At 44.9% G+C, this 27,714-nt stretch overlaps 1 protein-coding gene across 2 annotated transcripts in view; it reads left to right on the forward strand.

Moving 5' to 3' along the window:
* Positions 1–27,714, forward strand: part of LOC124615947 — a 166,290-nt gene that overhangs the window by 33,392 nt on the left and 105,184 nt on the right. For both annotated transcript variants that reach the window (XM_047144147.1, XM_047144148.1), the window contains exon 2: positions 22,207–22,333. In XM_047144147.1, the coding sequence (XP_047000103.1) occupies positions 22,207–22,333 (127 nt within the window). The remainder of the gene's footprint in view (positions 1–22,206; positions 22,334–27,714) is intronic.

Raw genomic sequence — 27,714 nt, forward strand, 5'->3', positions numbered from 1 at the left:
CTTTTCTGAGCTCCAGCTGTTCCCTTTACAGCCTCTTTTCTCTGCTCACACACGTACCCCTCCGTGGTGCATCTCTCGGCCGCAGCTCTGTCTTCATCTCTCAATCCATTCAAAGGATTCTGTCCCTCCTATGGCTCTTCACCACCACTACAGTTCTACTGTCTCCTCAGTTCCTTTCAGGGTTCAGAAGTGACCTATACTGATGGCTCCATGTTTGCTGCCCGCACTGGTTTTGCTTACACCTATGCACGACGCACGGAACTTCGTTCCTTGCTCGATGGCTGCAGCGTTTTTACTGCATAATTGGTAGCCATCTTGCGCACACTGGACCATATCCGCTCCTGTTCAGGACTATCCTTCACTATCTGTAATGACTCATTGAGCGGTTTGCATGCTATCGGCCAGTGCTTCCCTTGCCACCCGTTGGTCATCGCTATCCAGGACTCCTTTTCTCTCCTTGCTCATTGTGGATGATCGGTGGTTTTCATTTGGACCCCAGGCCATGTTGGGATTCCTGGCAAGGAACTTGCCGATCAACTGGCTATATTAGCTACTACCAGGTCATCTCTTGCTATTGGCATTCTGGAAATAGACCTTCGCTCGACATTACTTTGTCAGGTTTTGGGCCTTGGGATGCAGAATGGCACATACTTTCCCCGCCGAACAAGCTCTGAGGGATTGAGGATTCTACAATTCCGTGGCCGTCCTCCTTATGGGCCTCTAATAAGGCCTCTGTCGTCCTACGCTGGCTCCGCATTGGCCTTACTTGGCTGACTCACGGTTATCTCCTCCGTTGTGAGGACCCCCCTCTCTGTTGTTGTGGATCAATGTTGACTGTGGCTCACATCTTATTGGACTGTCCCAATCGAGCCACCCTGCGATGAATTTTAACTTTTCAGACTCGTTACCCCTTGTGTTGGCTGACACTGCCTCAGGGGCGGATCTCATTTTACGTTTTATTCGTGATGGGGGTTTTTATCACTTTATTTAAGGGAGGGACCTTCCACCTTATTGGTGAGTGGAGGGGATGGCAGGCCCTCTTGCTCTCCCCTTCGCCCTGACTGGATTGGCTTCAACTGGGCTTGGTGGTTTACCCCGGCCCTCTGATTTCCCACTCCTTTCCTTATGGGGTCTGTTATGTCTTGAGCATCTCTCTTGTCTCATGTGCTTCTTCCTTCACACCCCTGTCATTAGTCACTTTCTTTCCCTCACCTCTTCTTCTTCCCTTTTCTTTCCTTCCCTGTCAATAGTTTATCATTTAGTTCTCTCGTCTAATATGGAATTTTATTGATTTTAGTTAATTCAAGGTCTGAGGGACTGATGACCGCGTAGTTTGGTCCAGGGACACGCAATTCGACAAAGTGGCGTACAGTAAAAAGATTTGTGTCACACCATTGAGCCACACGAAATAATAATAATAATAATAATAATAATAATAACCTGTATACATAATTAAGTTTGTACAGAACCCTCAGAGTACATCCCCTGCTCACATTTATCCAGAATTTTACCTCTGGAGGAATATTTTACCTAAGAGGATGCCATCATAATTAAGTCATACAGTACTGCCACATGCTCGTGATAAAAATAATGTGGTGGTGTCGTACTTAATAAGGTTACATTCCATTGTACTGCACTTTAATGAAATGTACATGCTAGACTTCTTGCATACTTAACAACTCACTGTAGGCCTACTAAAATGATGTAAGGCAAGAGAACATTACCTCTCAGAATTTTTGGAGTAATGCTCTCCTTAATGCACAATGCCTTCCTTGTAGCACACCTCTCAGTCTAGTTTATTGAACGTTTCTGTGATGCTCTGGCACTGACTCAAGAAACTGGTGAAGAAGTGTGCCCTTTTGATAGATAAGTTCCAAATAGTTGTTGTTGTGGTCTTCAGTCCTGAGACTGGTTTGATGAGTTCCAAATTAGTCTAGTGTAATATATGTTTTATAGATATGTGTTAACAGGGACATTAAAACATGAAGAATAATGAGTACTTCATTGGCGACTGAGCAGCACTGCTGTATGGTGGTAGCAGTCAGTGCACGCCACGATGGTGCTGAGAGTACTGGTTTTTGTTCGTGTTGTACTGTTCCTGTTAATACGTACTATAAAACAAATATTGCACGAGACTAATTTGGGACCTCTCTATCAACAATAATAATGGCATCTGTCCATCCTTGAGGGATGATGGTGTAGCATGCTTGGTTCAGAGTCTGCAGCGTCTGCTGTGGCTAAAAAGTCCCACTCGAGAGTGGCAGTCCCTACTGCAGTTTGGACATGTGAAATTTGAGGGACTTCGAACAGAAGCCGCTCTGTCTCTTCGCTTTGTCCTCTTCCTGATTTGTTCCTGTGTGCGTTTGTCCTCTGAGAGCTTGACGCCGTTGCGCACAGTTACTCGCCACCTGATACGGTCATCTGCAATGCTTTCCCAGTGACTTGGATTGATTCTGGTCTTGGTCAGGTCTCTCTTGCAGACATCCTTGAAACGAAGATGCGGTCGTCCCACTGGCCTCACATTTTCCTGAAGTTCGCCGTACAGCAGCTGTTTCGGTATCCACTCAGGATCCATGCGCCTAACATGTCCCAACCATCTTAGACGTCGATGACTCAGAAGTGCAAAGATGCTGGTTGTGCTTGCATGATGAAAGACTTCGGTGTTGGGTACTCTATCTCTCCAAGAGATCTGAAGGATCTTCTGGAGACAGCGGAGATGGAAGCTGTTGAGTCGAGATTCATGCCTAGAAAGAGTTGTCCATGTCTCTCAGCTATAGAGAAGGGTGCTTATAACACAAGCGTTGTAGACTTTTAATTTAGTTTTTGTGGTAAGCAGTCCGTTGTTCCATACTCTGTTTTTCAATCTAGCCATGACAGATGATGCCTTTGCGATTCTGTTAGTAAGTTCAGTGTCCATGGACAAGTTGCTACATATTGTGGATCCCAAGTAGGTAAAGTCATCAACTATCTGGAGAGGATTGCCATCAATGCTAATGGATGGAAGGTTGGTAGTGCTCTGCGCCATGATCTTAGTCTTTTGAAGGCTGATGAGTAGACCAAACTTTTCACAGGCATTTGATAATTTGTTGATTATATACTGCAGCTCATCTTCTGTGTTCGCTACTAGAGCTGCATCGTCCGCATATAACAACTCACGGATAACGACTGTATTTACTTTGGTCTTGGCCTTGAGGCGAGCAATGTTGATAAGATTTCCATCAGACCTCGTATGTAGATACACTCCCTCCTCACAGTCTTCAAAGGCAAATCTGAGCAGAAGGGAAAAGAAAATCCCAAACAATGTAGGAGCTAACACACACCCCTATTTCACACCGCTATTTACAGGGAATGCTTCTGATGTTCTACCGTTGAAGCAAATTGTTGCTTGTGTTTTCTCATGGAAAGAGACAATTATCTGCAGTAGTTTAGGTGGGCATCCAATCTTCTGCAACAGTTTGAAAAGCCCATTTCTGCTCACTAAATCAAATGCTTTAACAAGGTCAATGAAAGCAATATAAAGTGGCCTCTGCTGCTCACGACATTTCTCTTGTAGCTGTCTTAAGGAGAAGATCATATCTACGGTTGATCGGCCGGGCCTGAAGCCACACTGAGATTCTGGGTAGATTCTGGAAGCTAAGATCTGTAATCGCATTAGGATGACTCTTGTATAAGCTTTCCCGGCTACACTTAGTAATGAAATGCCTCGGTAATTGTTACAGTCACTTCTGTTCCCTTTCTGTTTATATAGAGTAACTATCCTCGAATTCCGCATACTCATCGGGACATAACCTTCTTCCCAGCTGGTTGTGATAAGTGAATATAAATGTTTGAGAAGAACAGACTTGTTATACTTAATAACCTCTGCAGGGATCCCATCTTCACCTGGGGCCTTTCCATTAGCAAGAGAATCTACTAAGTTCTTCCATAGTAGGCATTGCATCTAGTTCTTCCATAACTGGCATTTGTTTGATGGCGTCACATGCATCCTTGCTAACTTCATTCTCGACTGCATACAACTCGAGGTAGTGTTCAACCCAGCATTCCATTTGTTTGCCTTCATCAGTAATGACTTCACCCGTCTTGGACTTCAGAGGAGCTGTTTTCCTGACAGTTGGTCCAATTGCTTTCTTAATACCATCGTACATTGCCTTAGCATTCCCAGAGTCGGCCGCTTTCTGTATACCTACACATAAATTCAGCCTTGATGTTTGCTGTGCCCTGTTCTTTGCTTTTCGTAGGTCATCTCGAGTTCTTTCATTTGGGTTTCTTTTGTAAGCAAGCAGGGCTTTCCGTTTGGCCTCAGTGACTGGTTTCATTTCTTCCAAATTTTGCTCGTACCAGTCCTTATTTCTTTTTCCTTTTATTCCATAGGCCAATACTGCTGAGTTGTAGATTGCACCCGAGAGTTTCACCCATTTCTTATCAACATTCCTTTCTGCTTGCACATTTCCTGGGAAAGCACTTTCAAAATTACTGGCAAAATCCTGCTTTCTTTGTGTGTCATGAACATGATCTGTGTTGATACGGGGATGACCTCTTGGTTTAGCGTGGTGACATTTCTTAGGAGTGAGCCTCAATGTGCACGCCACTAGGGCGTGGTCTGTGTTGCAATCAGCACTATGATAACTTCGTGTCAGTAGCACATTTTTGAGACCAGTATGCCTAGCTATGACTAAGTCAAGTTGATGCCAGTGATCTATCAAAAAGGTACAAAAATTCCACAATAAAAATGGTTTTGTTTGTAATGGGCAAGAATTCGACACTTTTGGCCAACACTTGGCATTGTATGAATACGTGATGAAAAATATTTGTTTGGGTTGACTCCAGCTACACATTTGCAAAAGCAAAATTTCAGATATCTGGCAAAACACCAGATAAAATGCATTTGATGACTTTTAGGAGGGATTCCCAAAATATATCTCTGTTCTGTGTGGTTAAAGAAGAGAAATTCCACATAGGAATATCAATGAGGTAGGAAAAGGTAGATTGCTGCATACTGTAAAAAAGACACATTACGTTCCAGACAGGCACAATTAAAAACACCTACACAAAGCTTTCAGCCATAGCCTTCATCAGCAAAAGAGAATCACATGCCATTCATATACACACGCAAGCACACCTCATGCACACATGACCATCAGCTGCGGCATCTTAGGTCAGAATGTGACCATCATGTGGAATGGCATGGAAAGGCAGCAGGAATCTGGAGGAGCAGGGAAGCGGAAGGAGTAGTAGTGTATGGGTGGGTGGGTGGGTGGGGGTGGGGGGTCAGAGGAACAATGTCTCTCAGAGTGTGCAGGGACTAGAATGCCAAAAGGTGCAGTATCAGGAGGTTGTGAGCCAACGAGGTGGGGAAAAATGGAGCGAAAAGGAGAGAGGAGCAGGGAAAGATAGGCAGGTAGTTCACAGAGGGCAGCAAAAGAAGAGGCTGGGAGACAAGAATGGGGAGGAGTTGATAGGAGTGCTGAGATGGAATTTGTTAGGTAGAGTGTGTGGGGACAGTATGTTACTGTAGGTTGAGGTCAGGATAGTTATGGGAGACATCTGCGCAGTACAGGAAAGCTGGTAGCGGAGGGGAGGAACTAGATGGCTCAGATAGTGAAGCAGCCATTCAAATCAAGCATGTCATTCTCCACTGCATGTTGTGCCACAGGGTGGTCTACTTTGTTCTTGGCCACAGTTTGATGATGGCCGTTCATCCTGGTGGACAGCTGGTTGGTAGTCATACCAATATAAAAATATGTGGAATGGTTGCAGCAGAGCTGGTAAATGATATGACTGCTTTCACAGGTGGCCTACTCTCTGATGGGGTAGGATAAACGTGTGGCGGGACTGGAATCAAAGTATGGTGCAGGTGGATTGGGCAGGTTTTGCACCTGGGTCTTCCACAGGGATGTGGTCCTTGGGGCAAGGGGTTGGGATTGGGAGTTGCATAGGGATGGACTAGAATGTTGTGGAGGTTGGGTGGGTGATAGAACACCACTTTAGGAGTTGCAGGAAGGATCTTGGTTAGGATGTCCCTCATTTCAGGATATGATGATAGGTAATCAAAGCCCTGGGGTACTCCTTTCTGGCTGGTTCTTGGAGGGTGGTGGGAAGGATTGGGGTTACGAGAGGAAGTGGCACAGGAGATCTGTTTGTGGACTAGCTTTGGGGGATAGTGCCTGCCTGTGAGGGCGTTGGTGAGACCCTCAGCATACAGAGCAAGGGAGTTCTTGTCACTTCAGAAATACCTCCCACGGTGGCCAAGCTGTAAGGGAGGGATTTTTGCTGTGAAAGGGATGACAGGTGTTGAAAGGGAGGTACTATAGGTGGGTGATGGTTTTCATGTGGACATAGGTATGGGTGGAACTATCAGGGAGGAGGAGATCAATGTCAAGGAAGGTGGCACTCTGGTTTGAGCAGGACCAGGTGAAGCATATGGGAGAGGTGGTGGTGTGGTTGTGAAGCAATAAAGATAAGGTGTCCCGGCCCTGAGTCTAGATCATGAAGATATCAGCAGTGAACCCTAACCAAACTAAGGGTTTTGGGTGGCTGGGAAGGCTTCATCTAGAAGGCCCGTATACATGTTGGCATAGCAGAGTGCCACGTGGGTGCCCATTGTTCTGTCACAGATTTGTTTGGATACATTCTCTTCAAAGGAAATTTAGTTATGGATCAGGATAATGTTAGGAAGGTGTATGAGTGGTTTGGAGTCTGAAGAACATTGTGAAAGATAGTACTCAATAGTGGTAAGACCAAGGGCATGAGGGATGTTGGTGTATAAGGAGGTGGTGTCAACAGTGACAAGTAGGGATCCAATAGGTAAAGGGGTGGGGATTGTGGAGAGTCGGTGATGGAAGTGGTTGGTATCTTTGATGTGGGAGGCTAGATTATGGGCAATTGGTAGGAGGTGTTGGTCAGTGAGGGCCAAAATTCTTTCAATGGGGGAATATTAACCAGCCACAATGGGACATGTAGAAGGTGTGTGTATGGGGAGTCATAGTGGTGAGAAGGGAAATGGGTTTGGGGGAGAGATTCTGGCAGGGGACTAAGGCTCTAAGCAGGGATTGGAGGTTGAGCTGGACTTCTGGGATGGGATCACTATGGTAGAGTTTATAGGTGGAGGAATCAGGTAATTGGCAGAGATCTTCTACCAGGTAGTCACTGCTATTCATAACAAGAGTGGTGGGATCTTTGTCTGTAGGTAGGATGATTAGGTCAGGATTTGTTTTAGGTTGTGTATGGCTATTCTTTCTTTTGCTGAAAGGTTGGTACTCTTTAGTGAAGAACCTGTGGAAGGATGGTGATGCTAAGTTGGGAAGGTGACCAACGGGTGGTTAGCTGGAAGGAGGATGGTATCATGGTTGGATAGTGGTATGAGAGGCAGGGTTCAGTATTGAAATTAGGTTGGAAGGATTGGCGACAGAGAAGTTCTTCCATGGGAGGTATCTGGAGAAGGAGAGTAGATTTTTGACAAGTCCAGGTGTAGGGCTAAAGAAGAGGCCTATGAATAGAACTGAAACTTCTATGGAGCTGGGTGTTTTGGTGGGAATGTTAATGCAACAGCGTTATGGGAATGTTTCAGCTCTGGATTTTGTGGAGTGTTGGTAGGGAGTTTTGATGGATGTGGCAAGTTGGTGAGGTTTAGGTGCTGTGAGAGGTGGATGAGGAGGAATACAGTGGATAGGATAGGGGTTGTAGAGTGGGGTCCTGACATGGGAGAATATTAGCTGGTTAGATAAGTTATGGGGGTGCGTTTTTGGAATCCTCCTCCAGGTGTGCTGGAGAGCAAGGAACACAATTTCAAAGATCTGAGATATAGAGTAGGGGTTGCACAGTAGTAGTATCTTGCGGAGGGAACGAGGTAATTCTGGGATGCCTGTGCGACGGAGATGAATTTTGGCAGTACCGGGGACTGGCAGAATTCGAAAAGGTGAAGGTCATTGTGAAATGAGGGGTGGGATCCAGGGAAAGGAATTTTTATGGTTAGGTAATTTGGAGGACCCATGGTTTAGGCAGCATTTGGGAATTAGGATATGGGACTGGGCTTTAGCCAGGGAAAGGGGTACCTTCTGAACCAGTGCAGAAAGATAAACCAGTGATCCATTATGGCAGGAACGCTGTAAAGAAAATGGGAAAGATGCGGTGATGGACAAAATTAGGTGTTGATGGTTGTGAGAGGAGCTGGATAAGAGAAAAGATGCATAAAAAATGCATCAAAGACATGCAGAAACACATACAGATAAGTGAAAGTACGCACAGATATCCAAAAATACACACAAGTACATAAAAAGGCAAGAAACCATGCAAAAATATACACAAGTATGTTAAAAACGTACAGAAACATGGAGGAAATGAACGAACAAGTTTGGGAGTGTTTGCGAGTTGTGATAAGGGAAGAGAGGGGAGGTGGAAGGGTTAGGTCAACTATCATAAGTTCGTGTGGCGTGGGTAGGTGTGGAAATAAGAATCTAGAGTATGTCGGGCAAAGGGTTGAAGTGGGAGTAATAGGAAGTAATATTGCTATGACTATTGTAGGAATTCTGGGGCATCAGATGCTGCATCAACAATCCACATGGTCACGAAGCCGGTGTTGTGCGTGAACGATTGTTGATACAGTGTAGCTCGGAAGTAGAAGCGGTATGGCGGGTGGTGAATAAACATAAGAAAGGAGAAAAAGTAGGTACACTGAGAACAGTAATGCTATAGAGAAGAGTAACAAAGGAAAATAACACAGGGTTGTAGAATGGAAGAAAAGCTGCTCGCAAAAATCGAACAGAAACTGCACATACGAACATCAAGAATGTAGGAGAGGGTAGATGGCTAATTACCGTAAAGAAGACACTTTAAGTTGCAGAAGAACACAATGAAAGGAAACTTACATATAGCTTTCGACCACAGAGAAGCAGGTGCGTGCGCGCACACACACACACACACACACACACACACACACACACACACACACACACACACACGTACACACGTGCGCACAAGCACAAGCACACCACACTCAAACATGATCACTGATTCCGGCAGCTCAGGACAGAATACAACTATCATGGCCGATGGCAGCAGCGATCTGGAGGGGGCGTTCTTTTTCTTCTTTCGTAGGTTCATTCACTGCCTCCCATACCACATCTACTTCCGAGCCACACTGTATCAACGACCGTCCATGTGGATTGTTGATGCAGCATTTGCTTCCCCATATTCTTTCTTCTAATAGTTGTAATTCTATTTATTCCTATTCATCTCACTACATCTCTCATCATGACATATTTTAGTGTCTTTCTTCCCACACCTGCTTGTACCACACAAACTTATTATCTTTGACCTGACCCATCCCCCCTCCCCCACTCGCCCTTATCGCAAAATGCACATGCACCCATACCTCATCCCTTCCTTTTCCCCAAATTGTATAAGTTTTTAATGTACTTTTACATGGTTTCACTCATTTTTACATATTTTTGCGTATCTATGTGTACTTTTGTTTGTATATACATTTTTCTGCTCATATTTACATATTTTTTACGAGTCTTTTTTCTTATCCAGCTCCTCTCACAACCATCTACACCTATTTTTCCCATTTCCATGTCATTCCCGTTTCCTTTACACCATTCCTGCTGCAATGGTCCTCTGCTGTATCTTTCTGCACCATTTCAGAAAAGTACCCTTTCCCTGGCTAAAACCCAGTACTACGTCCTATTTCTCAAATGGTGCTCACAGTGAAAATTACTTTCTCTGGATCCCACCCCACCTTTGAAAGTGACCTTCATGCTTTCAGAGCCCACCAGTCCCTGGTTCTTGTGAACCTGCTGCTGCAAAAACACACATCCATGTCCCAGGCATCCCAGAACTACCTCTGTTCCCTCCACAAGATAATACTACTGTACAACCCCTGCTCTATATATCACATCTCTGAAATTGTGCCCCTTGCTCTCCAGCACTGCTGGAGGAGCATTCCAACCACCACCCCCATAACTTATCTAACCAGCTAATATTCTACTGCCATGTCGAGGCTCCATTCTACAGCCCCTATCCTATCCACTGTGTTCTTCCTCATCCATCTCTCACAGCACCTAGACCTCACCAACTTGCCACACCCATCAAAACTCCCTACCAACACTCCACAAAATCCAGAGCTGGAACATTCCCATAACACTGTTGCGTTAACATTCCCACCAAAACACTCAGCTCCATACAAGTTTCAGTTCTATTCATAGGCCTCATCTGTAGCCCTACACCCGGACTTGTCAAAAATCTACTCTCCTTCTCCAGATACCTCCAATGGAAGCACTCCATTGTTGCCAATCCTTCCAACCTAATTTCAACACTGAACCCTACCTCTCCCCTTTCATACCACTATCCAACACAGCCTCCAATCTCTGCTTAAAGCCTTAGGCCCTTCCCAGAACCTCTCCCCTGAACACATTTCCCTCCTTACCCCTATGACACCCTACACACACACACACACACACACACACACACACACACACACACACACACACACACACACACACACACCTTCTACATGCTCCCCAAACTCCATAAACCCTGTGATACCTGGATGACCATTGTGGCTAGTTATTGTGCCCTAACTGAAAGAACTCCAGCCCTTACTGAGCATCACTTCCAACCAATTGCCCATAATCGAGCCTCCCACATCAAAGATATCACCCACCTCCTTCATCGACTCTCACCATCCTAACCCCTTTACCTCCTGAATCTCTGCTCGTCACAGCTGATGCCATCTCCCTGTACACCAGCGTCCCTCATGCCCGTGGTCTTACCGCTATTGAACACTATATTTCCCAATGTTCTTCAGGCTCTAAGCCCACTTCCTCATTCCTCTCTTACCTTACTAACATTATTTTAAACCACAACTCCATTGCCTTTGAAGGGAAGGTATACAAACAATTCCGCGGCACATTCACCCACATGGCACCCTCCTACGCCAAACTGTTTATGGGCATCTAGAGGAGACCTTCCTGGCCTCCCAAACGTCAAACCCTTTGTCTGGTTCAGGTTCATTATAGATATCATCATGATCTGGACTTGGAGGAGGCGAGACACCCTTTCTTCATTCCTTCACACCTCACCATCTTCTCCTCCTCCGTCCACACCTCTGTCCGCATTATACCCACCAACCACCAATAGTACCTGCATTTCATCAGCTGTCATCCCTTTCACAACAAAAAATCCCTCCCATACAACCTGCCCACCCGGGGATGGCATATCTGCAGTGAACCACATCCTTTGCTACGGCTTTGATTACCTATCATAATGACCTGAAATGAGGGACATCCTACCTGAGATTCTTCCCACCTCTCCTAAAGTGGCGTTCCATTGCCCACTCATCCTCCACAGCATCCTAGTCCATCCTTATGCCAACCCCAATCCCAACCCCTTGCCACAAGGATCATATCCCTGCAGATGCTGAGGAAGCAGAGGCTGCTGCACTCTCGATTAAAAACGGAACGCATAAATGACGACAAGCAAATGTTGGTAGAGATTTGTACATCCGTGAAAAGATCTATGTGCAAAGCGTACAACAACTACCACCGTCGCACTTTAACAAAAGATCTGGCAGAGAACCCAAGAAAACTGTGGTGGTATGTAAAATTACTAAGTGGGTCTAAGGCTTCCATTCAGTCCCTTGTTGACCAGTCTGGTGTGGCAGCTGAAGATAGCAAAACAAAAGCTGATGTTTTAAATTTCACATTCAACAAATCATTCATTTAGGAGAATCATACAAACATGCTGTCATTTAACCCTCAGATAGACTCCCGTATGGACGACATACTAATTAAGACAAAATTTCCAGTTGGTGTGGTGAATGGCACTAGCCCTAAATTTGGAAAAAATCTAAGTTAATGCAAATGAGTGGAAAGATCGATTCTGTAATGTTTGTATACAGTATTACTAGTGTCCTGCTTGACAGACAGGTCATTTAAATATCTGGGCATAATTTAGCAAAGCAATTTGAAATGGATGAGCATGTGAGAATTGTGGTAGGGAAAGTGAATGGCTGACTTTGCTTTATTGGGAGAATTTTAGGAAAGAGTGGTTCACTTGTAAAGGAGACTGCATGTAGGATGCTGATGCAACCTATTCTTGAGTACTGCTTGAGTGTTTGGGATCCATTTCACGTCAGACTGAAAGAAGATGTTGAAGCAATTCGGAGGCGTGCTGTTGGATTTGTTACCAGTAGTTTCAAACAACACGTAAGTGTTACGGAGATGCTTTGGGAATCCTTGGAGGGAAGACGATGTTCTTTTCAATAAACATTAACGAGAAAATGTAGAGGAGAGGAATTTGAAGCTGATTGATGACCTATTCTATTGCTGCTATCATCCATTTTGCGTAAGGACCCCAAAGATAAGAAATGAGAAATTAGGACTCATATGGAGGTACACAGACAGTCGTTTTTACCTCGCTCTTTTTGTGAGTGGAACAGGAAAGGAAGTGGTGGTACAGGGTACCCTGTGCCCTATACACTGTACAGTGGCTTTCGGAGTGTTGATTAAGTGTAGATATAGAAGATTCAGGTGCAAGACCTGCCAAATCCACCCGCCCATCACTTCCTATTCCATTCCTGTCACAGGTTTACCCTACCCCATTGGGGGATGGGCCATCTGTGAAAGCAGCCATGTCATTTACCAGCTCTGCTGCAACCATTGCACAGCTTTCTATATTGCCTTGACTATCAAATAACTGTCCACAAGGATGAATGGCTACCACCAAACTGTGTCCTAAAGCAAAGTAGACCACCCTGTGGCATGACATGCAGCGGAGTATAACATGCTTGATTTGAATGGCTACTTCACTACCCGAGCCATCTGGATCCTCCCCTCCACCACTGAACTGCACAGATGGGAATTATCCTTACAACACGTTCTCTGCTCCTTTAATTATTCTGGCCTCAACCTACACTAACATACTGTCCCCACACACTCCACCCAACAGTTTCCACCTCCTTTCTCTTATCATCTCCTCCCCATTCTTGTCTCTAAACTTCTTCATTTGCTGTCCTGTGCCGGCGCACCTACCCATCTTTCCCCAATCCTCTCGTTTCCTCTCCCAACCTCCTTTTCCCACAACCTTCTGGTACTGCACCTGTTGGCATTCTAGTCCCTGCACACTTTGCCAGACAGCATTCCCCACGCATACGCTACTATCCCTTCCCTTCCCTGCCTCCTCTACATTGCTGCTGCCATCCCACATGGTAGTTGCATTCTGGCCTGAACTGTTGGAGTTGGCAGTTATGTGTGCATGAGGTGTTCTTGCTTGTGTGTATGAATGGTATGTGTTTCTCTGTTTCTCTTTTTCTGATGAAGGCTGTGGCCAAAAACTTTCTGTAAGTGTCTTTTAACTGTACCTGTCTGGAACTTAATGTGTTGTCTTTACGGTAAGTAGGAATCTGTCTTTTTCTGCATTCTTGATAATATATTCCAGGATATTGCCCTTAATCTTCGGTGCCACTGGAGGCAAGCAGATTGGATCTCATGATACACTAATAATGACTTCAAAATAAATGAGAGTGCAGGAAGTTTCTATTATAATTTATTATGTCACAATCACCCACAAATATATAATATTCATATTACCGGTTTCAGTATTCACCTTACCATCTTCAGATGTGATTAACCCACTAAAAAGCATTTCCGAGTTATATAACAATTACAGTTAGGCACTTTGAAGATTGTGAAATGTAAAATATATTATTATTTATTCATACAAAAGAATATTTCAATGCTTGTACACTTCCTGGAAGTAAAAATCAAATTGCAGAATGCTGTTTTCTTCAGAAGTATTTTGTTTGAGCAGACACACCATTTCAACTAAGACCTTAGATTTGTCATTCACATTTCCATTACCTGAAAGTTTTTGGCACTCATCCTTAAAATTTCTGAAGATAAATCTTTCTGCTATGTAATAGTTTAAAATTTGTAGCATTTTGCTTCACCCTGTAAATCATACAGCTGTCTGTATTGGGAATTTGTTATACTTTACCAATATTAAAATATGATCTTAGTGAGAAATTGAATATCCGTTCTTTTCCACCCCTTTTTGTCCATATCTTTCACTGCCAATATGTTCTCTGCACTGTCCTATCTATCAGGAGTGTCTGAACACCCCTATTTAATGCAGAATTGACCACTAGATGTCACAAGAGGTGGGCCCACCAGTATAAAAAAAAAGGGTGGGAGTATATTGTTGCCAGTAGAGGAGAAGTAACAGCAGAATGGGTCAGTTAAGGGAGATCAGTGACTTCAATTGTGGGCTAGTCATTGGGTGCCAACTGAGTAATAAATCCATCAGGGACATTTCAATCCTCCTAAAACTGCCAATGTCAACTGTTGGTGATGTGACTGTGAAGTAGAAACGTGAAGGAACCAAGGCCAGGCAAACCTCATGTCCTGACAGACAGGAATTGTCCAGCGTTCTATAGAGTAGCAGTAAAAAATTGCATGAAATCAACAGAAGGAGTCACTGGTGAGATCAAAAGTGCTACCAGCATTTCAGCAAGCACAGGGACTGTGCACAATAAGTTAAAAAGAATGGGGTACAGTGGTTAAGACTCTTTTCATAAGCCACACATTTTTGTAGTCAGTGCACACTTGAAGTGATGTGACGAATGATGCCACCGCCTAACGTATAACGGAAATGAGTGATTTGGAGAGATGAATCGCGCTATATCCAGTGGCAACTGATGAAAGATTTAGAGTTATTCAAAAACCTGGGAAAGGTTACCCTGCTATCATGAATAGTGCCAACGATGAAGTATGGAGGAGGTGAAATTACAGTACTGGTATGTTTTTTGTGGTTAGTGCGTGGTTGCCGTATTGTGCTTAAGAAATTTCTAAATGCAGAAGGATGTAACACATTTTGCAGCATTGTGTACTGCTTACAGCAGAGGAACAGTTCGAGCACGATGATTGATCGTATCAGCATGAGAATTTGCTGTGTCATAAAGCAGCATCTGTGAGGCAGTGGTTTATATACAATAACATACCTGTAGTGGACTGGCCTACCAAGACTCCCAACCTGAACCGAGTGGAACACCTGTGGGGTGAGTTAGAACATTGACATCACTCCAGACCCGAGCATCGAACTTCACTATTTCCTCTGGTTTTGTTTCATGAGGAACGATTGGCTGTCATTTCTGTACAGACATCCAGACATCTCATTGAAACTACCCCCAGCCGAGTTCAAGCTTTTGTAAACGTAAAGAGTGGGTACACCCCATATTAATGTCTACTAGTTGGTGTTCAGATACTTTTGATCAGATACTGTATATGTATGAGTTGCTTTAAACTTAATAGCTAGAAATACCTCTATTCACTGAAATAGTGAATGTGAAGATACAGAGCTCCAGAAGTAAATGAGAAAACCTGGATGAGACATAAATGCTGTTATGTATTTTAAGAGAAAAGTGTATATGTAATTAATACAGGACTACTATATCCAAAAACAAAGATGATGTGACTTATCAAACGAAAGCGCTGGCAGGTCGATAGACACACAAACATACACACAAAATTCAAGCTTTCGCAACCAACGGTTGCTTCATCAGGAAAGAGGGAAGGAGAGGGACAGACGAAAGGATGTGGGTTTTAAGGGAGAGGGTAAGGAGTCATTCCAATCCTGGGAGCAGAAAGACTTACCTTAGGGGGAAAAAAGGACAGGTATACAATCGCACACACACCCATATCCAACCGCACATACACAGACACAAGCAGACATTTGTAAAGGCAAAGAGTTCCGACAGAGATGTCAGTCTAGGCAGAAGTACAGAGGCAAAGATGATGTTGAAAGACAGGTGAGGTATGAGCGGCGGCAACTTGAAATTAGCGGAGGTTGAGGCCTGGCGGATAACGAGAAGAGAGGATATACTGAAGGGCAAGTTCCCATCTCCGGAATTCTGACAGGTTGGTGTTAGTGGGAAGTATCCAAATAACCCGGACAGTGTAACACTGTGCCAAGATGTGCTGGCTGTGCACCAAGGCATGTTTAGCCACAGGGTGATCCTCATTACCTACAAATGCTGTCTGCCTGTGTCCATTCATGCGAATGGACAGTTTGTTGCTGGTCATTCCCACATAGAAAGCTTCACAGTGTAGGCATGTCAGTTGGTAAATCACGTGGGTGCTTTCACACGTGGCTCTGCCTTTGATTGTGTACACCTTCCGGGTTACAGGACTGGAGTAGGTGGTGGTGGGAGGGTGCATGGGACAGGTTTTACACCGGGGGCAGTTACAAGGGTAGGAGCCAGAGGGTAGGGAAGGTGGTTTGGGGATTTGATAGGGATGAACTAAGAGGTTATGAAGGTTAGGTGGACGGCAGAAAGACACTCTTGGTGGAGTGGGGAGGATTTCATGAAGGATGGATCTCATTTCAGGGCAGGATTTGAGGAAGTCGTATCCCTGCTGGAGAGCCACATTCACAATCTGATCCAGTCCCAGAAAGTATCCTGTCACAAGTGGGGCACTTTTGTGGTTCTTCTGTGGGAGGTTCTGGGCTTGAGGGGATGAGGAAGTGGCTCTGGTTATTTGCTTCTGTACCAGGTCGGGAGGGTAGTTGCGGGATGTGAAAGCTGTTTTCAGATTGTTGGTGTAATGGTTCAGGGATTCCGGACTGGAGCAGATTCATTTGCCACGAAGACCTAGGCTGTAGGGAAGAGACTGTTTGATGTGGAATGGGTGGCAGCTGTCATAATGGAGGTACTGTTGCTTGTTGGTGGGTTTGATGTGGACGGACGTGTGAAGCTGGCCATTGGACTGGTGGAGGTCAACGTCAAGGAAAGTGGCATGGGGTTTGGAGTGGGACCAGGTGAATCTGATGGAACCAAAGGAGTTGAGGTTGAAGAGGAAATTCTGGAGTTATTCTTCACTGTGAGTCCAGATCATGAAGATGTCATCAATAAATCTGTACCAAACTTTGGGTTGGCAGGCCTGGGTAACCAAGAAGGCTTCCTCTAAGCGACCCATGAATAGGTTGGCGTACGAGGGTTCCATCCTGGTACCCATGGCTGTTCCCTTTAATTGTTGGTATGTCTGGTCTTCAAAAGTGAAGAAGTTGTGGGTCAGGATGAAGCTGGCTAGGATAATAAGGAAAGAGGTTTTAGGAAGGGTGGCAGGTGATCGGCGTGAAAGGAAGTGCTCCATCACAGCGAGGCCCTGAATGTGCGGAATATTTGTGTATAAGGAAGTGGCATCAATGGTTACAAGGATGGTTTCTGGGGGTAACAGATTGGGTAAGGATTCCAGGCGTTCGAGAAAGTGGTTGGTGTCTTTGATGAAGGATGGGAGACTGCATGTAATGGGTTGAAGGTGTTGATCTACGTAGGCAGAGATACGTTCTGTGGGGGCTTAGTAACCAGCTACAATGGGGCGGCTGGGATGATTGGATTTGTGAATTTTCGGAAGAGGGTAGAAGGTAGGGGTGCGGGGTGCTGGTGGGGTCAGGAGGTTGATGGAGTCAGGTAAAAGGTTTTGTAGGGGGCTAAGGTTCTGAGGATTCCTTGAAGCTCCGCCTGGACATCAGGAATGGGATTACCTTGGCAAACTTTGTATGTGGTGTTGTCTGAAAGCTGACGCAGTCCCTCAGCCACATACTCCCGACGATCAAGTACCACGGTCGTGGAACCTTTGTCCGCCGGAAGAATGACGATGGATTGGTCAGCCTTCAGATCATGGATAGCTTGGGCTTCAGCAGTGGTGATGTTGGGAGTAGGATTTAGGTTTTTTAAGAAGGATTGAGAGGCAAGGCTGGAAGTCAGAAATTCCTGGAAGGTTTGGAGAGGGTGATTTCGAGGAGGAGGTGGGTCCCGCTGTGACGGAGGACGGAACTGTTCCAGGCAGGGTTCAATTTTGATAGTGTCTTGGGGATTTGGATCGTTAGGAGTAGGATTAGAATTATTTTTCTTCGTGGCAAAGTGATATTTCCAGCAGAGAGTACGAGTGTAGGACAGTCCTACCCAGTCTGTTACCCCCGGAAACCATCCTTGTAACCATTGATGCCACTTCCTTATACACAAATATTCCGCACATTCAGGGCCTCGCTGTGATGGAGCACTTCCTTTCAAGCCGATCACCTGCCACCCTACCTAAAACCTCTTTCCTCATTACCTTAGCCAGCTTCATCCTGTCCCACAACTTCTTCGCTTTTGAAGGCCAGACCTGCCAACAATTAAAGGGAACAGCCATGGGTACCAGGATGGCCCCCTCGTACGCCAACCTATTCATGGGTCGCTTAGAGGAAGCCTTCTTGGCTACCCAGGCCTGCCAACCCAAAGTTTGGTACAGATTAATTGATGACATCTTCATGATCTGGACTCACAGTGAAGAAGAACTCCAGAATTTCCTCTCCAACCTCAACTCCTTTGGTTCCATCAGATTCACCTGGTCCCACTCCAAATCCCATGCCACTTTCCTTGACGTTGACCTCCACCTGTCCAATGGCCAGCTTCACAAGTCCGTCCACATCAAACCCACCAACAAGCAACAGTACCTCCATTATGACAGCTGCCACCCATTCCACATCAAACGGTCTCTTCCCTACAGCCTAGGTCTTCGTGGCAAACGAATCTGCTCCAGTCCGGAATCCCTGAACCATTACACCAACAATCTGAAAACAGCTTTCGCATCCCGCAACTACCCTCCCGACCTGGTACAGAAGCAAATAACCAGAGCCACTTCCTCATCCCCTCAAGCCCAGAACCTCCCACAGAAGAACCACAAAAGTGCCCCACTTATGACAGGATGCTTTCTGGGACTGGATCAGACTGTGAATGTGGCTCTCCAGCCGGGATACGACTTCCTCAAATCCTGCCCTGAAATGAGATTCATCCTTCATGAAATCCTCCCCACTCCACCAAGAGTGTCTTTCCGCCGTCCACCTAACCTTCGTAACCTCTTAGTTCATCCCTATGAAATCCCCAAACCACCTTCCCTACCCTCTGGCTCCTACCCTTGTAATCGCCCCCGGTGTAAAACCTGTCCCAGGCACCCTCCCACCACCACCTACTTCAGTCCTGTAACCCGGAAGGTGTTCACAATCAAAGGCAGAGCCAAATGTGAAAGTACCCACGTGATTTACCAACTGACGTGCCTACACTGTGAAGCTTTCTATGTGGGAATGACCAGCGACAAACTGTCCATTCGGATGAATGGACGCAGGCAGAAGTGTTTGTTGGTAATGAGGATCACAGTGTGGCTAAACATGCCTTGGTGCACGGCCAGCACATCTTGGCACAGTGTTACACCGTCTGGGTTATCTGGATACTTCCCACTAACACCAACCTGTCAGAACTCCGGAGATGGGAACTTGCCCTTCAGTATATCCTCTCTTCTCGTTATCCGCCAGGCCTCAACCTCCGCTAATTTCAAGTTGCCGCCGCTCATACCTCACCTGTCTTTCAACAACATCTTTGCCTCTGTACTTCTGCCTAGACTGACATCTCTGTCAAAACTCTTTGCCTTTACAAATGTCTGCTTGTGTCTGTGTATGTGCGGTTGGATATGGGTGTGTGTGCGAGTGTATACCTGTCCTTTTTTTCCCCCTAGGGTAAGTCTTTCCGCTCCCAGGATTGGAATGACTCCTTACCCTCTCCCTTAAAACCCACATCCTTTCGTCTTTCCCTCTCCTTCCCTCTTTCCTGATGAAGCAACCGTTGGTTGCGAAAGCTTGAATTTTGTGTGTATGTTTGTGTGTCTATCGACCTGCCAGCGCTTTCGTTTGGTAAGTCACATCATCTTTGTTTTTAGATATATTTTTCCCACATGGAATGTTTCCCTATTATATCCATATCATTAATACAGGAATACTATATAGGTAGGGAGTGAATACCATCCACTTTACATATGGAGTAGGGCCAACAGCAATCTAAAGGGAATTTAAAGCCAAGCCAACAAGGTGTCAGTTATAACGTTCCGTTGTTACTTTTCCACTTAATATTTTTCTCTGTCTGGTATTTTAAGTGCTGTTACATCTGCAGTAATACTAATGCATGCCCTGCCATTGTTATCAGCTTCTGAAATAAACCACAATAATTGGAAACTGTAATGAATCACAGTTGGTGTCATTATGTTCCTTTTTTCCCTGATTTAGTTCATTATGGATAAAAGTATATTGATGTTCATGCTTAAGCTAGATACATTTTTTATTTTTTTGACATAATATTTAGTTTATTCTTTCATCTTAAATTCACTGTTTGGTGTTTTGTAAATTCCAGAATTTTTTATTGAAAAATGAAAAACTTTTGTAGTTATGTCGTGAGACATTATACTCTGACAGAAAAAAACCACAACACCAAAAAATTATTAATGTAGTGTAATAAAATTTCAGAAATATATTTGTCTAGGCAACATATTTAAGTATTAATATTGCAAGATCACAGGATAATGTAAGCATGAGATAAACCATTGCAAATGTGAAGTGCTAGTACATTAATAATTGGTGCAACTACCAGAATATTGAATGTAAGCATGCAGACGTGCGTACAAAATTGTGTTTTATAGGTACTGAATCGAGTGAGGTGGCACAGTGGTTAGCACACTGGACTCTCATTCAGAAGGACAACAGTTCAAACCTGTGTCCGGCCATCCTGATTTTGATTTCCAATGGTTTTCCTAAATTTCTTCATGCAAATGCCGGGATGGTTCCTTTGAAAGGGTGCAGCCGACTTCCTTCACCATCCCTCCCTAATCTGATGGGACTGATGACCTTGCTGTTTGGTCCCTTCCTCCAAATCAACCAACCAACAGATGCTGGATGTCAATTTGTGGGATGGGTTTCCATGCCTGTTGCACTTGGTTGGTCACTACAGGGATGGCTAATGCTGTTTGTGGATCACACTGGAGTTGTCGTCCAATGATGTCCTATATGTGCTCGATTGGAGACAGTTCTGGTGGTCGGGCAGGCCAAGGCAATGTGTCGACACTCTGTGCATGTTCAGTTACAGCAGTGTTACGTATGCTAGTTTTATCCTATTAGGAAAAACACTCGAGAATGCTGTTCATGAATGGCAGCACAGCAGGTTGAATCACCGGATCAATGTATAAATTTGCCATCATGGTGTGTCATATAACCACAAGAGTGCTTCTGCTGTCATATGAAATTGCACCCAAGACCGAAACTCCAGGTATAGGTTCTGTGTGTCTAGCATGCAGACAGGTTGGTCCCAGGCCTCAACTGGCCTCCATCTAACCCATGCACGGCCATCACTAAGAGAGAACCAGCTTTCATCACAAAACACAACAGACCTCCATCCTGCCCTCTAATGCGCTCTCGATTGACACTACTGAAGTTGCAGATGGCAGTGGTTTGGGGTGGGTGGAAAGCACGTTACAGCGCATATGACTCAGAGCTGTCCTTGAAGTAACTAATTTGTAATAGTCATTGTGTTACCAGCTGATGTCATTGTGTTACCAATTGATGCTCAAATTGCTGCTGCAGATGCAGTACAATTTGCCAATGCTGTACACCAAACATGATGGTCTTCCCTCTTGGTAGACCCATTTGGCCATCTGAAGCTTGCTCTTCCTGCGATTGAACATTCCTGTGACTGTCGCTGCCAGCAAAAATGTACAGTGGCTACATTCCTGCCAGGTCTTTCTTCAGTATTGCAGGAGGTACATCCAGCTTCTCATAGCCCTATTCCACAGCCTTGTTCAAAATCAGTGAGGTGCTGATAATAGTGTTTTTGTCATTTTAAAGGCGTTCTTGACTAACATAAACTTAGCAGTTGAATCTCAAAGGTAACTGATGCTCACAACTGGTACAGTGTGTATAATACGTAAAGCAAACCTGATTTGCATCCTCATAGTGGCGCTCCCAGTGACTGTCCAGAAATTTGAACAGATGTCAGCTTTCAGATGTAGAAACACACCTACCAACTTTTGGTTATGTTGCACAAATCTTTCTTGGTCTTGCAATTCTTTTTTCTGTTGTGTATTTGTAGAGTTGTTCAAAACAACAGTCTTTCATGGACTTAATGGAGATATTATTGAAATTTCTTTCTGAACCCTTATGTGTGCAAGGTTGAAGATTATGTTTACTTCTGACTGTCATGGACTGAAATAATGTTTGTTGTTTGTAAGTGGAAGGAAAACTTAACTTTTTGTGAATCTGTAATGATATTCAGATCACAGACACTATCCTAAATAGTTTTTCTTTGCTGTTATTATTGTGTGAATAAAATTAACTTCTTTTCGATTTTTTCAGTAAAAGTCGAGCATCGAGTTACACTTTTCTATTTGGCAAATGATGTCATACAGTACAGCAAACGGAAGAATTATGAGTTTGTGGAAAGTTGGGGTACTGCCCTGCAAAGGGCAACGACAATGGTCAGGTAGGTTTAATATTAGTTTTGTGCTGTGTTTTGTGTGTGATTTATTTATCATTTTCAGACTTATAAGGCGTAAAATCTATTTATAATTAAGATGCACTGATATGTCATAAAACAATGTGCAAACTAGTATCGGTCATTGCTGTATACAAATATTGAGATATCATCAAAGTAGCGAAGTGTAAAAAGTTCTTTGCTGTGTGTATTTTCTTATATTGTCAATAATACGAAATCTAGGAAAGTCTCTGAAGAAAGTGTAAGTATTGTGAAAAGTCTATTTTGGAAGAAACGATCAGATTTCTAAGTAATTACTTCCTGATCATTGTCAGGAAATATGCACAGCAAATATGCCAATCTAGAGAATATGCTGGTCAGCGAAGTCAAATTTCGATTGTGTTCTTCCAACCATTCTCTATCACTTCTACCAGTATTGACAGGTACATTATCTTGCTTTAAAATTTCATCTCCCTGAGGGCAAGCATACACCATGTATTGGAAAACTTGATCTCAGTCGATGGACACATACACAAATCTAATACGAATATCCTCCCTATGGATTAATGATCCTGGTAAATGCTGTGAAAACACATTCCTGGAACATAATGCTGTCTCTTTCAAATTATGTCTTAATGGTTGCAGAGTATTCTTTTGTTCTGCTATGAAGCAGTGGATTTGACTCATTGGAGAATGCCACATATTGTCAGTTGCTGTAATCCAACCTTAAAACTGTTAAAATGACTTACAGGAATGCAGGTGAGCAATGTCTTCAAAAACTGCCCTGTCATTTTCAAGGTACAAATGCAAAAAGAGATTGCAATGCACGGGAGTTTTAACTGTTGGTGACCAGAGCACCTCTGCAGCAAAAACCAGTAGGACAACAAAACACACACACACACACACACACACACACACACACACACACACACACTAATAACAACTAGTGCCATACACACCCAAAGCCAACATTGTTATTAGTGAAGCATTAACCAACAATAAATAAGTGAGCAAATACTGTTAACTCCCCCCCCCCCCCCCCCCCCCCCCCCCCAGTGTTGTTTAATCTGTAAGAGAAATATTCCAAACAGAATTTAGGCAAAAACCTCAATATCTCACTTGTTAATCTAATCTTAACAGATTCATTAGTGACACTAGTCCAGTAATTAGAAGTGCAAGTGGGATCAACAGTACCAAGACAGTGTTTTACAATCAAAGATATGTCTGACTACTGTAAACATGTGACTTTATTCTCTGCATAACAGTTCTAATAGCCTGGCTATGGTATGACAAGTCTGAGCTGCAGGGGATAAAGTAGACACCTGCTTAGGCAAACCAGAATTTCCTTTACAGATCCTAAATGGGCCCTAATCTTAGAGGACAGGAAAAAAAAGCTGAACACTGTGTTTTTGCAGAATACAACTGTTTGTGCTGGAAAGACTACCTGCATGAGGCAAACAAGATGTAGACTTAAATGCCACATCATTGTTCTCATTCACAGTTGGTTGATAGCATAATGCACCCCTTATAAATTGCACTATACCCACTGTGGAGAAAGGTAACATCAGAGTGGAGTAACTCTCCTGACAAACTTAACAGGGTCTCAAATGGTATAGGACCTATGAACCAAGATATGAAGTATCTCTTCATGCTGAAATGGTTATTAACAACTGTCAGCCTGAAAATAAAATTCATTGTGCTGTTGACTTCCCATAAATTGCGTGTAATAACATACCATCACCTTTCATCCTGACCAACACGAGGAAGGGAAGACAGCCATCCATTTCCACGTGCATAAAGAACTTAATATTGGTTTGCATTAAATTTAGTTGATTGAAAAAAAAACTGCAAATTCTCACTTGCTTGAAGCCAAATGACAACACAGAAAGTACGCAATAACATTGAGCAACTGAAACAGCTTCTGAGTGAAATCAATGTAAAGATTGTCCTGATGTAATAAAAGATTGTCACAAATACTTCAAGATGCAAGTTGAGCACTCAGTCAGTCACGATTGAGAAACACTGCCAGACATATGGTCAGTATAGGCTGCATTGGCGTTGTCCTAGATTCTGATGGGGTGCACAGTACTCTGAGGAATATACTGATGGCACTTCCAATGTAGGATGTTGTTAAAGTTGAGGCTGGAACTCACATTGACTGCTAAGCTGCTAGATGGCATCCTAGAAATGCTATCTGGCAGAGGAATAATAGGAAATTTGGCTAGTATCAGGTGGCTCATAGTGCTGGTACAGCAGTGCTGTATGTGGCAGATGTGGTGGCCCCAAATACTGCAGCAGCCGTCGCAGGCAGAGTGGTCTGCAGGTGCAATGCAGATGCCTTGAGAGAGCGGCAACCCGCCCTCAGTCCTTTGTGGTGTGGTGTGTGGCTGCCTCATAAGGCACCAGCCGTATGCCACATTCCTCTTTCATCATTCCGAGAAGATACCAGAGGCATCTCGCTGCATAGATGGTGGTTGCGGTAGAGAAGAAAGGCAGAGATATGACAACTTCTTACCCATGGAGAAAACGGTGGAGCCATCCAGGAAAAGTGTACCTGTGGGGGGGAAACAGTAATCAGGCAAGGTCATTGTCGAGAAAGGCAACTAAGCCATCAAAGACAGCATGACTTGGCGAGGCCAGGTTTGTGACAAAACTTCCAGGACTAGAGAACAGGACTGCCAGTGAAGTCCAACCAAAGGTCTGGAGATGGTGTCCTAGAGAGAAGACATTCGCACTTTGTGGTGAGGAGAAGACTCTGGAGCACACAGGAGATGACCAAGATCAGTAACATCCCTGACTTGCAACCAGGATGAAACTGTGCAGAGCAAGAACCAGAAGAAAGCATGTGGCACACCATGAAGGTGCCTATCAGAGAAGAAACCCAGTGCATTAGACATGTGAAAGTCACGCTCAGAAGAGGAAGAGTGCAGGGAAGGACTTAGGACCCGGAGGAAGTGGGTGGCAAACTGGCAATAGGCAGGAAGGACAATGGAATAAAGGACCACACATCCAGAGGAGACTAGGACTGGACAGCAGGGACGACAGAGGATGGGGACATTCCTCTTTCTTACTGAAAAGGTGATAGATTACAGGAGGCTGGAGTCTATGCCACAGGAAACACCAGACAGGAACTAACGGTACAGGATGGTGCATGCGTGCTGGCGATATGGAGAGTGCTACTGGTGTTGGAACATGAGGTGACGCCAGGGCTGGAAGCCACAGGACAGGCAACATTGGAACATGGCACCCCAGCACAGGGGCCGCAAGGCATGCTGTGTAGCACCGATGCAAGCTGGCCGGGAGGACAGCAGCCAATGGGAAACAGGCACTCAAACCAGTGGTGGCTATTGGGATGCAAGGGTGCTGATGGGAATGGCCAGGCAGTAACGGATTGAGAGGACTTCGTGGCAGTCCAAGTGAAATTCCCAGTAGGTTGGCTGATGCAGATGCCTTGTCTTCAGCTGTAGGTGGTAGGTGGAGCACAGGGTGTTGAGCTATCGAGGAAGAAAGGTTGGCCATTGCGGCTGGGTTCTGGCAGAAGGCATAAGCATGGCAGGCAGCTGCTGGGCAGACGAGGGGGGGGGGGGGGGGGGCTGACTGCCGTGATATGCAGACCAGTTGTTGAGAAAGAGCAGGGCCACTGAAGGCAGCTGGGCATGTCAGCAAAGCTTCCAAAACTTGAAGGCATGTGGTGTAGGGAAGTACAGCAAGCCCTGTGAGGACCCTGAGGTCAGTGACCAGATTGAGACAGCACTGGGCAGACCCCCACAGAAGACAGAAAGTGCACAGTGGAGGCTTCTGTCGGAGAAGAAAGCAAGAACAGGAGATGGGCGAGACCCTAACTGAGAAGGAAGGAGGCGCAGCAGTGCAAGGAGGACACTGGAGGTGGTTGTGAAGCTTCAGCAACAGATGGAATGATGGGAGACATGTCAGGATATGAAGGGCCAGGATCTGCAGAAAATAGATGAGCAACAGCATGAGCAGATGAAGAAGGGCAGCCCCTGGAGTGGGTGGCACCTAGGGATTTGGAAGTAAAGGAGAGGGTCTGATGGAGAGGGCCATTGACCAGGCTGACTGCCGAGAGGCACAGGAGGAGCCAGAACAGGACTAGGTGGCACAGGAGCCGGTGGCACTTCAGGAGGAGGCATTACAGTTGGAGGTACTGGATTGGGGGATAGCCAGTGTGGGCAGTACCGATTGAGGTGTCACCAGACCAAATGATGCTGGATGAGAGTCAGTGGCAGCAGCAGTGGGCGTGAGTATCATCGAGAAGGGTGGAAATGTGGTAGTGGTGTTCAGAGCAGCCAGTAAGGTGGGCCATAAATCTAAGGCATTGTCAAAATCTGGCGGAGGTGGGGACAGCAGTGTGGAATCCTGTGGGGGGGGGGGGGGGGGGGGGGGGAGTCATCAGATCAGGCAAGGTGCCACCAAAGAAGCTCTGACATGTGCATGAAGTGTCTTGTGTGATTCAGAAACTGTGTTGTCATGTCCTATCCACAGCACTTGGGGGTGCTGCCACCAAACAGTGCTGTGTAAAGCAAGATATATTCTGGGTGAAACAGAGCAGCTGTTGATCCTGTAACAGAGAAAGCTGCAGAAGGGATGTTGCAGCGTGGAAGGAGATGTAGGAAACATGCAAGAGAGGCCAACAACCAAAATATGGAGGGGGATCCAACATTGACAGGGAGCAGCAGAAGTGGGCGGGCATGGTGAAATGTCACAAAAAGAAAAACATGAGAACTAAGAAATGAAGCTGCACTCGTATGAGACAGAGGCAAGGCAAAACAAGGAACAATAAGATGTAGAATCATGGAAATTGAGAGAGCAAAATTGTGCACAGCAACTACATCATTCGAATGTGGAGGGGGGGGGGGGGGGGGGGGGAACTCAGAGAGGAAGGCTACCTAGTTGAGCACGAGACGTTGGGAACAAAGTTGCAGAGACAGAAGAGTCATGAAATGTTTACCCTCGTGAAATGTTTACTTTTGTCGCCATTGTAGTATCCTTCTGTGGGTGATGGACACATAAGAAGTGAAAGATGGCCAGGTGGCCAAAGACAGTAGTACTTTATTAGAACACGGAAAGTACATGATATAACATTGAGCAATTGAAACAGCTTCCAATTGAAGGCAAAGTAAAGATTATTGTAATCCTATAAAAGATTGTCACTAATACCATAACATTTCTTGAAATTGAAAGTTTCTGTTATGATCAAGAAACTTTATTGTAGGCACGGTTGGTACAGGCTGCCCTGATGGAGTCCTAAGTTCTGAGGAATATGCTTGTGGCACTTCCGAAGTAGTGTGTTGATATCAACCCTGGAAGTCACATTGACTGGCAGGCCATATGGAAGCATCCCTTAAAGGCAGTTTGGTGGAGGGATACTAGGA

Source organism: Schistocerca americana, chromosome 5 (assembly GCF_021461395.2).
Source record: "Schistocerca americana isolate TAMUIC-IGC-003095 chromosome 5, iqSchAmer2.1, whole genome shotgun sequence".
Taxonomy (NCBI): domain Eukaryota; kingdom Metazoa; phylum Arthropoda; class Insecta; order Orthoptera; family Acrididae; genus Schistocerca; species Schistocerca americana.